The 15,335-nt window shown below is 39.7% G+C and overlaps 3 protein-coding genes across 4 annotated transcripts in view; 2 read left to right on the forward strand and 1 right to left on the reverse strand.

Moving 5' to 3' along the window:
- Positions 1–5,855, forward strand: part of LOC134667569 (axin) — a 97,732-nt gene extending 91,877 nt beyond the window's left edge. The window contains exon 18 of the mRNA XM_063525003.1: positions 1,070–5,855. Within this exon, the coding sequence (XP_063381073.1) occupies positions 1,070–1,196 (127 nt within the window). The 3' untranslated portion in view covers positions 1,197–5,855. The remainder of the gene's footprint in view (positions 1–1,069) is intronic.
- A 591-nt stretch (positions 5,856–6,446) lies between these two features.
- LOC134667545 (uncharacterized) lies at positions 6,447–13,251 on the reverse strand. Of its 2 annotated transcripts, none has more exons than XR_010098650.1 (10): positions 13,174–13,251; positions 12,755–12,847; positions 11,623–11,734; positions 10,785–11,450; positions 10,486–10,698; positions 9,803–9,937; positions 8,802–8,982; positions 8,158–8,359; positions 7,495–7,890; positions 6,447–7,035 (listed from the first exon to the last, which is right to left on the reverse strand). XR_010098650.1 is itself a non-coding variant. In XM_063524969.1 (10 exons), exons 1-10 carry the CDS (start codon positions 13,248–13,250, stop codon positions 6,934–6,936), a joined length of 1,992 nt encoding a protein of 663 aa, XP_063381039.1. In that variant the 5' UTR covers position 13,251; the 3' UTR covers positions 6,449–6,933. The 2 variants fall into 2 exon arrangements, 1 of the variants encoding a protein (XP_063381039.1); XM_063524969.1 differs by having other exon boundaries at positions 6,449–7,035; positions 7,680–7,890.
- Positions 13,252–13,465: 214 nt separating this feature from the next.
- LOC134667738 (uncharacterized) lies at positions 13,466–15,086 on the forward strand. The gene is made up of 3 exons (XM_063525158.1): positions 13,466–13,641; positions 13,727–14,000; positions 14,810–15,086. The coding sequence occupies exons 1-3, from the start codon at positions 13,580–13,582 to the stop codon at positions 15,011–15,013; spliced, it is 540 nt and encodes a 179-aa protein (XP_063381228.1). The 5' UTR covers positions 13,466–13,579; the 3' UTR covers positions 15,014–15,086.
- Positions 15,087–15,335: the final 249 nt, after the last annotated feature.

Below are 15,335 nucleotides of genomic sequence, written 5' to 3' on the forward strand. Positions count from 1 at the left end.
GCGGTGCCGTACCGGTTCAAGGTGCCGCTCACGCTGCGGTCCTTCAAGGACTTCCTGCCGAGGAGGGGCAACTACAGGTAACACACGGGCACGGGCGGCAGGGGCATCGGCAGCGGGTGCGGCGAGCACACGGTGGTGGTGGTGTCGTTCCTGGACGAGGCGGTGCCGTACCGGTTCAAGGTGCCGCAGGTGCCGCTCACGCTGCGCACCTTCAAGGACTTCCTGCCAAGGAGGGGTAACACACGGGCACGGGCGGCAGGGGCAGCGGCAGCGGGTGCGGCGAGCACACGGTGGTGGTGGTGTCGTTCCTGGACGAGGCGGTGCCGTACCGGTTCAAAGTGCTGCAGGTGCCGCTCACGCTGCGGACCTTCAAGGACTTCCTGCCGAGGAGGGGTAACTACAGGTAACACACATCCATATACCTGTGCTCAGGAATCCTTACCTCAGACAGTGGTGCGAAACTCCTGACTTCGGCCAAACTCGGCTTCGCTCGGCTCAGCATTGCTCCGAGCAATTATTAGTGTTGACACTACTTGACGTCCCTTTGCGTGCACGACCACAGATAAGTGGCTTCAATTTTGATAACCCTAAATAGCCGAAAGGGATAGTGTCATATATTAGAAAGGGACAGCATGATTCGACCCTGAACTGCTGTCAAACTTCGGTTTTGTAGGAAGTTTCCTTTGTACAGTATTTATTCTGTGCCTCAGACTAATCATTAACAAATTCATGCTGACCGATGTAAATTTCAAGGCGACTACAAGAGAAAGTTGAACGTCTATAACAAATGAAATAATTCTAAGGTTGTGGCACAGTTTCTATTGATCATGGTCGCGGATCGACTGCTAAGCCAGTAAATGTTACCACATCTATACGGAACATGTGTTCAACTTCCAAATTATACTTACTACTCTCACTTATACTCACTTATATAGTCAACGATCCGACTCACAACATAATATCCACGCACGGGTCCGAAGATACATCCCGTGTTTTTTTAAGAATTCTAGATGATTATTGTCCTTCAGCTAAGCACGAGACAAATATTAACTCAAAACCTTTGTTGTAGATACTTCTTCAAAACGGAGTGCGCGGATCTGGACAACACCGTGATCCAGGAGGAGGTGAGCAACGACGCCGACACGCTGCCCATGTTCGACGGCAAGGTCATGGCGCGCGTTAAGCCCGTCGAGTGAGCCCTGCACGCCTCGCTCAACGTGCACGCCTCGCTCAGCGTGCACGCTTCGTTCGACGTGCACGCTTCGCACGAGTGTTCTGTGCTACGGGGTTTGGACTGCAAACGGTCAGATCTGGATTGTGATCAGTTGCCATATTGCGTGCTAACTCTTATTTTAAACTGTTGACAATTTTAAGGAATGATTTCATTGAGTATTACCTCGCATAAGTAAAAAAAAATAGTGGGATGACATTTAAATATCTACTTTCTAATGGTTTTTATTAAAATCTCTGTCTATTTTATAGTTTTCTCTATTGTTTACATTTGTGTTACCTGATTGGCTGGGTAATATTCAATGAATACACGCTCTCTGTTAACATAATTGTCAAAAACAAGGTCAAAATTATTTTCTAGATATGCCACTGCCAGTTTGTTCTACTAAATAAAGACACGAAAATATCTGACAAAAATTACATTATTTTAAATCGAAATATCGTTGGTTATTCTTACAGAGATAAAGAGTTATGCACAAGTCAAATCAATTCAAATCTCATACAACTGATAGATACAGAGCACGAATTGTGATAGATTTATAAACATCCGACGAATTATGAAATTTATAAATGAATATATGACAGCAGGTTATCATATCGTATCGATACTGATTATTCGTTGTACTAAATATATTTAGTAAATTATTGTGTATCGAATGAAACGGTTAAAAACCATAATCAATTGTTTTGCCAATGTGTACGTGTATGTACGGACGTTTAACTATTATCATCGAATAGTTTTATTGACGAGAACTCACACTAGAGGCAGTGCGAACCTAGAAATATTAAAATTATTTATTTTATAGAAATCAGTGTTAAGTACAATCGCTATAAATACGCGACTATGTTTATTTGGTTCCTCAAATATTGAAATTCTGGCGCAGTGATAATTTTATTGAACTTTTATTGAAATATTCAAATGTTGTTTATGTTTTTGTGTAGAACAATGTTTAAATATTTCAAAAAATACCAATAATCCAGAAATTGGACTGCGTTGGAATTTCATCGGCGTTTTTGTCGAAGTGGCGATGACATTAGCACATTAGATCATCACAAGGTTGCTTGTGTAATGCCATCGTACATTGATCGCGTAGTTATTATTTTTACACGGAGCTAGTTCAGTACGCTTGTACAATATATTTTAAGGCCGCTCGATAAGCCACATGTTTTATTATTAATTTTTATATCAGCTGTCCGGACACTAGGCCAAGCGGTCAGTTTTTTCGTCAAAATAAATGGGCGAATCAACTTTTTTTTTCTTTTCGTCCTGTTAGCCAGCCGACAATTGCAGTATACATTATACAAATGTAGTGCATAATTGTTTTCTCGGAAACGTTCGTGTTTGTCATGCTACTTCAGTCAACCTCAGTTATTTTTGTACCGAGACTGACTGAAATAGCAAGACACGTTCGTACGTTTCCGTGCAAATAAGATGGAAAATAATTATGCACTAAATCTGTAGTTTGTTAGAAAAAATGTTATACTACGTTCAACTAATATGCTAACATAGATGACCCATTATATATGGAAGGGGCTTATAACTGCCATAAGAATGTGTATTTGGTCATTTTAAATACAATAAAACCAGTTTTTTAAGAGTGACCCAGGAGACCGACAATAAAAAGTTGATTCACCCATATACTGCCTTTATGGTTCAAGTGTCCGGCTTGCTATGGCAGCTTTACACGACTGCTGTTACACGTCTGCGAAAATATATATAAGGATAAACAATATCAATGCAAATTATACTCTATCGAAATACATTTAAGTGTTATTTTGCGCGGTCACGCAACAGAGTCGTGTAAGGCTGAGTCTAGTGTTATTTGAATGACTGCTTAGTTTGTATATTTTTAAATTAATAACTTAGCTATAGTTACGACGTGTTCTGTTTAAAATTTATTACTTCGTTGAATTGGCTTTCGGAATTTTGAGATGTTAATGAATTATTGTTTCACGGAGAGGGTACTGGTTCTTGTAAGACATAATATTATTTGCCATTGACAACCATACACCAGAGAAATAAAGAAACTATCTTAATACAAGATACAATTCCAGATGTATGGGTTTTTCTGATGAACGTGCCAATTTATTTCGTTGTCTGGTCTGGTTAAATTAATGCCGAGTTTTTGATTCAAATATATTCTGCACGTTAAGCAATGAAACCTATAACAATACTACAAATAGGAAAGTCACCGTTGACAAAGGTTTTTAGTGTAATTTTATAATTACACTTAAGAGCTTCTTTTCTCCGTATTGCGTCCATGAACCAGTATCTTCTCCGTAACAGTTGCTACAATGAATTTAATAATCTTCCATCGTGTGAGAGGATCTCATTTAACTAAACGTTTCCATGAAGTGAAGTATGTACGCTACAAATGAACAATGAAACTGAGAATATTTCCGTTCTGCAGCTGTGAATAGGACTTACTTAGCGAAATAGAATAAGTCAGTATACTCCGGACTGGTTGCACCGCTTTCCTTACCCATATGCTCTGGTTTCCTAGGATAGCGGTGCCGTCATAAAGCGGCCGTCTCCATACAAAATAATACGGCTATATAAGGATGTCGCTATCCTAGGAAAACCGAGCTTTACCTTACTGTCAAAGACGTCAAGTGACGCGCTGCTACAGCCCAATGTCAACCTTCGTGCATTCTGATAAGGTTCACGCGATGACGCGCCGCGCACTATAGGCGTGGCGTTCAAAATGTTAACAAAAGAGGCTTTGAAATCCACTGCCATTTTATAGATGTACTCATACCTCTACATAGTAAACCTTATTGGAATGCAAAAAGGTAAATATCAAACGGTGACCCTGCGCGTCCATGGACGTCTTGACGGTCAAAGTGTTAACAAAATATACAGGACACGACCCAAGACCTGTGTTTACGAAACCAGTATTATGCTATTTATATCCAATGGATAATTCTGCCAAGTATTTTAATACTAAACGCTACCTTTTTTACGATATATTTTTATCGCGTATTTCTTCAACATGTTCTAGGACTGAAATTCTTCCGCTTGCCAGTTTTATCCATTAGAACTAATTAATCTGCTTGCCCAGTGTTATAGGGAAACACCTAATACTTACACAATCCAGTGACCCGATTTGACAGATTTACTAAAGACACACAAAGTATGGCCTTGCTACTTTTTTTTAATATATGCTTAGAAATGATAATATCGGTCATCCCAGAACGTAATATTCGCAGCCAGTTATAAAATCCAAAGTAAAAAAAAATACATGAACGTACATTCTGTTAGTAAATCTATCAACTCAGTATTACTGTACCATTCACATCCGACCAGTGTTCGTCGGCCAGTCAGTTCCACTAAAGCCTAGTCCATGTCCGCGGCACGAGTGAGCCGCGCGGCGCGCGTCACGTACTTATTGTTTCGCCTACTGTATCATATAGCGTAAGTTAGTGTATCCGGTCCAGCGGCGTGCCCACGCCCGCCCCGCCCCGCCCCGCGGGTGCACGGTGCGACAATCGGGTGCGGAAATATGTGCCTTCAATGTTAATACATTTTTCATAGTTGATGCTTCTATTAGACTTAAGTTAACACTTGTAAATATAGATGTAACGCTCCTTGGATTCTAACTTTATTTTTATTTAATTTAATATAACACGTTTTAATTTATTGCCCGTCTCAGACACAGCCTCTAAACTTCCCAGTCGAGCTCTCCTAGGTTGCTATTGCTTCTGACAATCTTCGATCTATTTATATTATAAGTCTTGTCACTGCCAATTTGTTTTTCGTGTCTAGCTCAAATTACTCTTATAATGTCGATTGCTATCACTCTCAACTCATGCGGACTATTGCCTTTTTATTTAAGAGAAGATTAGAACTATGCCGCGTTTATTTATAAAACTTTACTGAACGCAGCTGATATGTTTAGTGTCTGTAATTAACGATTATAGTCAATATAATCGATTTAATTTGAAGGTTGGTGTATGAAGACGTACCCGTGTCCGTGTCTGAGAGGTATCGTAATGTCCAGAATACCTACTTCTACTTGTGTTGGCGATGGACGCTGTCAATAAAACTTAGATGCCGTAAAATGGGGTGACTTTAAAAATTCATGCTTCATTTAAATAAACATTTTTAATGACCTATTTGAAAATAGAATCTATGGAGATTTATCCTGCTCATCTGATTTATAGTTTTCGAGAACGGCTTAACTCACTGGTACCGTATAAATCAGGAATGAACAATGCTGCTTTCTCATCTAAGATTTTTCAAGTCATCAAATTTTACGGTATTTGCATTGTTTTATGTGTCATCTCAAAAAGTTGTGTTTATTGACAGCGTCTCGCATCTCTGCGAGCTTTGCGGTGACCGCGGGAAGTGTACATTACATTGGGCACTTTCTGTCATACAACTACCATTGTCATAAGACTGTTCATAAGAACTCATGATTATCTCGAAGTTTAAATTGTTTTTTATGTAAAGAAATACAGTTTTCCATGTGTACGAACGTGAGGTGGCTCGCCGCAGTATTGCAGAGCCCGCGGCCGCCGCGCCGCGCTTGTAGGTAACTATTTAATTGCTATAATCGGACTGTATTATTTTTTTATCTAGAACGTGTAACATTTTAAAAAATAAACTGGAACTGTGCCATATACTTGTGACTTTTATTGTATATCCAGGTTTATTTTATTTAGTTACAATACAATACATATTTAACATCTATAACGACTATAACCAACAGATCGACTTGAGAAGCCGTAGCAGACAATCATAGTATAGACGGAAAGCAAATACTAGACTGGAATAGCTTCACAGAGGAATACTCAACACTTTCAATGCCAAGCGTTCCAATTCCAATACAAAATGAAGACAACTAGCGTGCTCTTGGCAGCGATTGCAGTGAATGTGTTAAGTTAAACCTCCCGACAGCAAAATCGCAGAACCAGCTAGTGTGTTAAAAGCAGGTTAAGAAGTGTTAAAACCTGTCTTAAGGATCGGAAAGATGAATAAAATATTGATATAATTATAATGTCAGGCATTTTCAATTGATATATCTCATAAGTCATAACTGTTTGTTTAGTAAAAAACGTAGGTACATAAATAAAGGTTAGGTAAGTATATTAGGCAAAATAAAAGAATGTAATTAAATTCTTTAAACTGCTTTAATCATCATAAATCAAATAATTTCTTACAAATTATTATTATAAATAATTATAGTATTACTTAAATTAAACTCAGTCGAAATATTAACATCTTACAAGTATTATTGTCATGTGCACCAAATAGCATAAAAATTATAATAGCAAATATAGACATTTATTTACAATAACTAATCAATCAATACTGTCAGTAATACAAAACAAATATGTACCGATATAGTTCTAAGCATAAAGGTGTTTTATAAAATTATAGAAAACGTAAAAACAATACAAACTCACTGAAATATATTGTGGAATTTGAAATAATAAATCACATTATGTTACAATTGTGATGCACAATAATCATCAAAATATACAAATCACAAAATTACCATTAGTCAAAATGATCTTGGAATAATATGATACAAGTATTCGATGTTGCTATCATTTTATTTTTATAGACGGTCAAACAAGTTTGTCAGTAGAAAAAGGTGCGAAATTTAAATTACCTATGGAACGATAACTCTTCGCGCCTACATTTTTTAGTTTTGCACTCTTTTCTACTGACGGTTGGTTTGACAGAGTATAGTTGGGCTACCGGAAGATGTTCCGCAGTCCCTCCGTCAGCCGCGTGAAGACCGGCGTCTGTTCTGCGTAACCGGCCGCGCGCAGGTGGTGTGACATGCTTGATACGCACTGAAAACAACCACAAAATTTACGTCAACTGAACGTAGATGCAAATTATAAACTGCCACAATCCAAGCATTGGAAATCATAAGTATTATACCAGTGGGCGAAACTGATCCTTCCGGGCATTCTCGGCTCCATCCGGCTCAGGCCGCGTAGCCAAGATGCACATCGCTTACGCTCCGTAGCGATCGAAACGCAACTGTCACTGTCAGACTAATACGGAAGAGTGATAGAGAGACATGATGCTTTTCGTTGTCGAAGCGATAGCGATTGTAACCTCGGCTAGGCCGGCTGCATTGCTCCGAGCAATTATTAGGGTTGGCACAACTTGAAGAATCTTGATCGTGAATCGTCGTCAAACTTCGGTTTTGTAGGAAGTTTCTTTCTGTACGATAGTATTACTTATTCTGTGGTATGTAGGAAGTTTCTTTTTGTACGATAGTATTACTTATTCTGTGGTATTACCTTCTCCAAGTAGGTGAGCTTGGCCTGCGGACACACGTCCCGGTCCATCTGCACCCGGTGCGGGTCGGGCGGCTGATCTACCAATAGGTCTCGCATGTCGCGCTGCAGGGCGGCCGCGGAGGCCTCGGTCACGTCGGGCTCCAGACGCATGCGGAGTTGGAAGGCTTGTTGTGTGTGTTAGTTACCTTCTCCAAGTAGGTGAGCTTGGCCTGAGGACACACGTCCCGGTCCATCTGCACCCGGTGCGGGTCGGGCGGCTGATCTACCAATAGGTCTCGCATGTCGCGCAGCAGGTCGGCCGCGGAGGCCTCGGTCACGTCGGGCTCCAGCCGCACGCGGAGCTGGAAGCCCTGCGGCTCGGTTTCGCCTGCTTCGGGGTGCTCTACGCGGAAGCATCTGGGAGAGAATTATAATAAAACAATAAGTTACAGTCTTGCAAAAAAAGTTTAAAAGGGACGACCCTAGTCACCACTAGTGTTGCCACTTTTTAATTTCTGCTCTTTTATGCCAGACTGTAGCTGAGTTGATTGTAGTAAATAATTTAATAATACTAGACGTGATACCGCTCTTTAGTTGTTACGATTGCAAAACGGTCAAAGATTTTGTTTTAACAGGCGCCGCGCGAACGGGGCTGGCGGGAGGCTGAGATATAAATGTACCCACTTATATTGAGAGGCGGTGCGGCCGGCCGGCCAGTGTTGCGACGTGACGAGCGCGGCGAAGGGCTCGAGCGAGGCCTGCAGCGCGGCCTGCGAGCGCACGTCGAGCGCCGAGGGCTCGGGCGGGAAGCGCGGGTGCGAGTGGTGCCAGCCCGCCACGCGCAGCCCCCGCGAGCGCAGCCACAAGCCCGCCGCCGCTTGAGACACTGCACCACACAAACGACACTTAACTTATATTTTTTTAAATCATCATATCAGACTTTAACAACCCACTGCGAGCATAGGCCTCTTTTTTAGTTCGCCACTTGTCCCGGTCCTGAGCTAATGTCATCCAGAAATAATGCAATCTACCGAATTTTTTACAAGATTTAATTTGCAATGTTTCAAACGTAAAATCTTGCAAGCTCAACTAGACTCACTTCTCATTATTTGATTGAGCTGAAACTTCACGTACATACATAAGTAACTTTGGTGACAATGCAATATTATGGTACCATTGTGCTGATCTGATGATGGACACAAAAGGTAGCCAGTAGCCATAGGAACTCTTTGATAACCTCTAGCCGCCCAGACATAAATAAAACTTTTTTGGTCTCCTGTTCCATTCTAAACAAACAACAAAATAGTAATTAGTGTTGTGTGGGTTACCAGGGTCCATGTCGCAGTGCGTGGTGCCGGCGGCGGCGGCGGCGGCGCGGTAGGCGCGCAGCTGCAGCTCGGCGCCGCGCCGGCGCCCGCCCAGCAGCCCCATCACCTCGGCGCGCGACCCGTGCGCGTGCGCGTCCATCAGGAGCAGCGCCGATACTGACAGTACCACCGAATACGGCGCCTGTTACAACAAAAAATGTTTTGAATAAATTAAACTCTTTTTCCACTACTACTCTGGCGCAGCGACCCAAAGTGTGTCTTGGCCTCCAAGTCCTCCAACACGACTGCTCGCCACTGATCCCGGTCCTGTGCCGTTTCTCGCCAATTTTCAACCGAGCTCGCACAGATCAGCGCCCACCACATCCGCCCATCGATACCTAGGTCGGCCAAACAGGCGATCGGTTTTCCCTCAAACGCTCTTTTCACCGCCCGATCACCTACCTTTTGCTCAAGATGGCCGAGCCACCGAAGCCTATGCGCCTTAGTTACACCAATGATGTAAACTCTTTTTAATTTAGTTTAAATCTAAATCCATCATCCGTAGGTAACCAGTTTAGTAATATTGCTAAACAACTACCATAGTAACATACTTGGAAACGACACAAATCAAACCTATCAAATTAAAAGTATGACAATTGGGCAAATTTGAACTCTTCTTCTTTAGTTTTCACTGTTGGGCATACACCTCTCCAATTTATTTACACATAGGCCGATTTACTGTCCCTCTCCTTTAAGGCTGATTAAGACGGCGCACAAACTCGCATGCGATTTTAGCTACATTGCAGACTATTGGTTACGTCCAATTCAACCGAACGATCAAAACCCGCAATGTAATGAAACTCGCATGCGAGTTCGCGCACCGTCTAAATTAATTTTTAGAGTACCCCCAGTGATATATGACGTTTTGAAATTTACGCTAAGACACATTTGCTCCATCTCCCAGTGTCTAGGCGACATACGTGTCCGGTCCTGGGCTACTCGAGAGTACGCAGAACACTCACGGGTCGCTCGGCGTTGTAGAGGCGGCAGGCGAGGAGCCGCTCGGCGCGCGCGCGCGGCGGCCGGCGGGGCTCCGCGCGGCGCTGCAGCACGTCGCCCGCCGCCGTGTGCGCGATCGTGTAGCCGCCGTCGCCGTCCTGAACCAACACATTCACTATTCACTGCACATAGTGTTTTAAAAACAAAATGCAAATGCTAAGCAAACATTCTCAAGAGGCGTATTATTATATTCAACATGAGAGTGAAGCTAGAAAAGATTTCATGCTAAAATATCCATGGATATTAATACAGTCAAGTTCTAATTTCAAGTCTGAAATCTTCAGACTGATACTAATGTTCATAAAATTGAAGAAACACAAAATCAAAACAAATGTGGTTTGATTATTGAAAGTAAAAGCAATATGACACCACAACAGTATAGTCTCTTAAACCAATAGTTTGAAACTTTTGAACAGCCTTGGTAGTACAGTCATCAGCAATAGTATCTTACACAATTAGGGCCGCAAAAATATATGACGCGCTCTTATTGCGCTCCAAATAAGAACGTGTCACATATTTTTGCGGCCCTAGCTGTGTAAGATACTATTGCTGATGACTGTACATACTTTAATATTATAAACATTAAGTTTAAGAAGTATCAAATTATACACTAAAAGACCAGAAAAAATATAGAATAAGACCTCACCAAAACAATTTTCTTCTGTCTCTTAGGTGGCAGACCAAAGTTATTCAATGGCACTGCTACAGGAGCTTCCAACTCAGACACCACGCTGCCACTATCCTTCTCAGCCAACTCATCTTTAATTTTTTCCGTTTTGATAGGCTTCTCAGTATCACTGTCTATGTCCACTTCTATATCACTATCAGATTCAGAATCCTTCTTTTTCTCTATTTTAATCTAGATGGGGGCAGAAAATTTTATTAACAATACAATATTCAGTAAATAATAAGATACATTCATGCATTTCAATAGCAGTAACTTACCACTTGCTCCCCTTCTGAAACATGTAACGCCTGTCCCGAGCCCAAGACAATTTGCAACTTAGGACTCTTTATACTCTCCTCAGACACCCCTGAATCCTTCCTCCGCCTCTCCTGAGGAGACTTCAAGAGCTCTTTACTGCTAGTTCTAGCTCTACCCTTATCAAAGTTCTTTGACACTTTCCTCCGGTGATTACCAATTTTCTTTACAGCTTTTACTTTTACCTTCTGTTGTTTAGCCATGGTTTTTAACTTTGCATGGTTTTCCTTTGGATCCAGGGATCCTACAGACTCTGTGGATCCTATCACAAGTTCATCTTCATAATATATTTCAGATGGATTTACAATGAGTTCCGGTTTCTGTAAGGCAGGTTTCAGACTTTTTTGGGTAACGTTATTGTTTTTCTTCCTGAATGGTTTCTTAGGTACCGTAATAGTTGGTGAGGCTGTGGTGACCAGGCTCAGAACATTGTGGATGCTGGAGTCATCGGTGACAATCTCTTCCTGCCCTACACTCGGGATGTCATCCTGATCTTCATTCTTCGGGAGCCCGACGGAAGGGTCGTCAAGTTTGACACCATACTCCGCTTCTATTAATGCTTGTATTTCAGCTGCTGACTTTGTTTTTATTGTTTGGGATATTTTATGAAAATTCCTTCCATATTTGGCCTACAATAAAATAAAATACACTTTAATTAATAACAATGTTTGACTAATACCTACTTCCTTAGTCTTTTGAACATTTCCTCTGTACATTATATTTTAGTCTTGGGATATTCTATGATTTCTATGTTAATGTTAAACACACATTACTTTATGGTAATTGTCAATAATCATTTACCATTTCCTTGCTAAGTAAATCCCTCTCGGCCTGGCTCCATGAGGAGTGCCGCACGCGCTGGTGTTTTAGCCTGGAGTCCCCTGACAGTTTCCTAGACGGACCATATTTTGCCCTAGAACAAAATAGTAATCTTTATACATTTGCTAAGATCATGACAGCATCTAGTTATATTTATTGACCTATTAAAATACAGTGAAACCTGGATAAGTGGGATCTCAAGGGACGAGCAAATTTGTCTCACTTAAAGAGGTTTTCCACTTACATAGGCTCCCAGTTAGCCAGGTACAAATAAATTTCTGTCTCATTTACAGAGGGTTCCATTAATAGAGGTGAGAATAGAGTATATTTCAGTTATAGAGGTGGTTAATAAGGTATTTAGTAATTATCTTTAAAAATAAATAAGGTAAAATAATCCTTGTCCCTAAATATTTTTAAGTCCGTTTAAATATTTCTTTGAATTTATTTTGAATGATTCTCCAAAGGATAGATATTTCAAAATTAAATTAAATTTGATACGGCCTTCATTGCGTATTAGAAATTTAATAAATGAAAATTTATTTTTTCGTGTTACTTATCAAAATTTCAGCTTTCGTTTCGATAGTTTTAACTACTTACATAAATTAACTAAATCAAACTTGAAGTTGTTTAGACACAATTAGGCAAATGCGGAATTTGTGGATAAACTAAGAGTTAGTAAGAATACGGAAATTGTTCAATGAAGTCCAAGTTAGAGAGGTCATAGATTGACGTTATCTCAGATACAGAAGTCAATTCCCTATAAAATTCTAAAAAACAATTAGGAAAATGTAATCTTATAAATATAGTCTCAGTAAAAGAGCTAAAATACTCTCTCTTTCTCAATTATAGAGGTAAATGTGACTATAAAATCACAACAACGAATCCCAGTTATATGTAGAGGTTCGTTTTTTCTCAGTAACAGAGGTAATTCAGTGCTAAAGTGTCGGGACCGCACCATGAGTCCCAGCTATAGAGTTTTCTCACTTATCCAGGTCCCACTTAACCAGGTTTCACTGTAATTAGCAACATATTCACTTAAGTTTGCTAACAGCTTAACAATTAATTATTGTTAGCATACAACTGACCTAAATAAATAATTACTTAAATTACTTGCCTCTTTTCCCGTTCATTGTCATACCAGTTGGCGACAGTGGAGTCTAGTAGCCACTGTGGGTGCACCGTATCCTCTCGGCTTGAGCAAGAGGGGCTAAAATACATTTTATAGTATTTCATTAATCTTCAGAATAAACATTTTCAAACAAATCATGAATTCATCTACTTTACTATTTTAGTCTGATACAAAACTTAATGGTGAATACATTCATTTACGTAATTTTAAAATGTATGCTCCATTTTTTATTGAAATTAGATGAAAAGTTTGTTATATAAACAACAAAAATATTTTGATACGTAATTGATGTCAACAAACCCATCAACAAATTTATATTAATTTATACACTATTCCTCGAGGAAATATTTTCTTCGAGTGGTGCATAGTAAATATTAGTTCAGGCTAAATATATAAGTACTTACATTCCTTGATTATTTTGCGCTAAACAAGAATTAAATGAAAAATCTCCCAAAACGTCAATCTCGTCATCGTCCGCCATATTTTTGTCTTGTGTTTTGATTTGAAGAGTATTTGAGATTACTTAAGAATCCCTCTGAAGTTTTCGTTTTAAAAGTAGCAGTTTAATCTGTGTGCCAAACAGGTTATAGTGCCGTACTTTTCCGATTAAAAACGAGAAGAATAGACTCCCAGATGAATCGATTTTAGCTGCCTTCCTCTTGCAATCGATTACCGAACAGAAATAAAAAAAAATGCACAACACTACGAGGCTGTCAACTGTCACGCGAGCCTGGAAATAGAATTAATTTAAATTACTTTAAAAAAGGATATTTCATAAAGTTTTGTAAATAAGAAAATTCTATTTTCACCATGAACGGTATTAGAATCGTTAAAAACCTTCCTTTTCGCCAGCTGCGTTCTTTTTCAAGATGGTAATTAAGAATAATTTGAAGGTTATGTTAACCCAATATCATAATTTTATGAATGAACAAATTACTAAATCCTAATCTTTTGTAGGTCAGTATTGCACCAAGAAGTAGTGCAAGCCGCGGCTCCTCTGTCCATTCCGGTTCCTGAAGGCGTAGACAAGCCGGCGTCGCCTAAAATAGAGAAATTGGTAGCGGAGATCACGACTTTGAATCTTCTGGAGGTGTCGGAGCTGAGTCAGGTGCTGAAGCGGCGGCTGAACCTGCCCGACGCGCCCATGATGCCGGTCGGAGGATTCGCCGTCGCCGCGCCCGCCGCCGAGGAGGAGGAGGCTGCACCAAAGGCAGTCAAAACTAGTTTCACTGTAAGTGAATTTTTCGTATTTTATTTATGCTTTTGATTGGCATCAAACTCTGTACAACCACAATAAAGTTTAATATTTAAAGTTATGCATGTGTGAAACATGTATGGCGGTTATAAACACAAGAATCCGACAAAAGCAGCACAGCTAAATAGTGTTTAGTTTTAAGTTTATAAAATACATATGTATGTTAGTCTGTAAGGTATTTGTAATATGGGCCTTGTTGCCTGATTTCAATTTCTAAATAAATGAAATAAAAAATAAACACTGACCAGAAAATATGATGGTAGTTTTGAAGATAAAATTTAACACTTAAATGGGGCATTATCTATAAAAAGGGACCTTATTGTTGATGGCGTTTACGCAGCACAGCGTCGCGCGGCATTGTATCGGAGCATCGTTAGTAATGGCGTAAGCGCCACCGACAATAGGGTCCCTTTTCGTAGATAGCGTCACAAATATATTTTCTTGTTCTTATGTTGAATTATATGGTGAGGAAACCAAATGGAGCAACAAGCGTGTATTTTTTAGGAAACAATATTTATTTTCTATAGTCCGTTTTTTTAGCATTAGAAAGAACTTCGCAGAAGTAAGCTTGTAGTTCCAAATCCGGCACTTAGAGTGGTAATAATTTGAAGTAAATTACATGTATTGACCATGCTACATTAGATAATTCAATAATTATTAACAATTAAAGAGCCTGACAAAAACTGCACGCTTGCTTCTGTGGAGTTCTTTCTAATGCTAAAAAAAACGAACTATAGCAAACAATAATACTTTCACTATTTATAAAAAAAATTTTAATTTTACAGGTAAAAATGACCAAATTTGATGAAAAACAAAAAGTGGCACTAATCAAAGAAGTGAAGAATCTTCTAGAAGGGTTCAACCTTGTTCAGGCCAAGAAGTTTGTAGAGAGTGTCCCCACAGTCGTCAAGGCAGATATTTCCAAAGATGAGGCTGAAAAGCTAAAGGAAGCGCTAACCAAAGTTGGAGCCATCATAGAAGTTGATTAGATTATTAGATGTAAAGCTTAGTTTGTAATTTATGTTATATTATACTTGGAAAAATAAAAATGTAGTCTTTGTTGTTATATTTTAGCAAACTGCATTAATTCCCTGAAATCCTTCTCTTTCCCAAGAGTGGACCACTGTTAAAATTCCATTATTTTTGGTATTTAAACACATACCTAAATTTAATCCATCATAATAATTATATTATCATATTCACCCTTTTAACCGCCAATTTTCATATGCAAAAACATTACGTACATTACACGCCAACTTCATTAGTGGACCTAGCAAATAAAAACTGACAAAATGCTACTTATTATCTGCC

This window comes from Cydia fagiglandana, chromosome 9, assembly GCF_963556715.1.
Source record: "Cydia fagiglandana chromosome 9, ilCydFagi1.1, whole genome shotgun sequence".
NCBI lineage: Eukaryota > Metazoa > Arthropoda > Insecta > Lepidoptera > Tortricidae > Cydia > Cydia fagiglandana.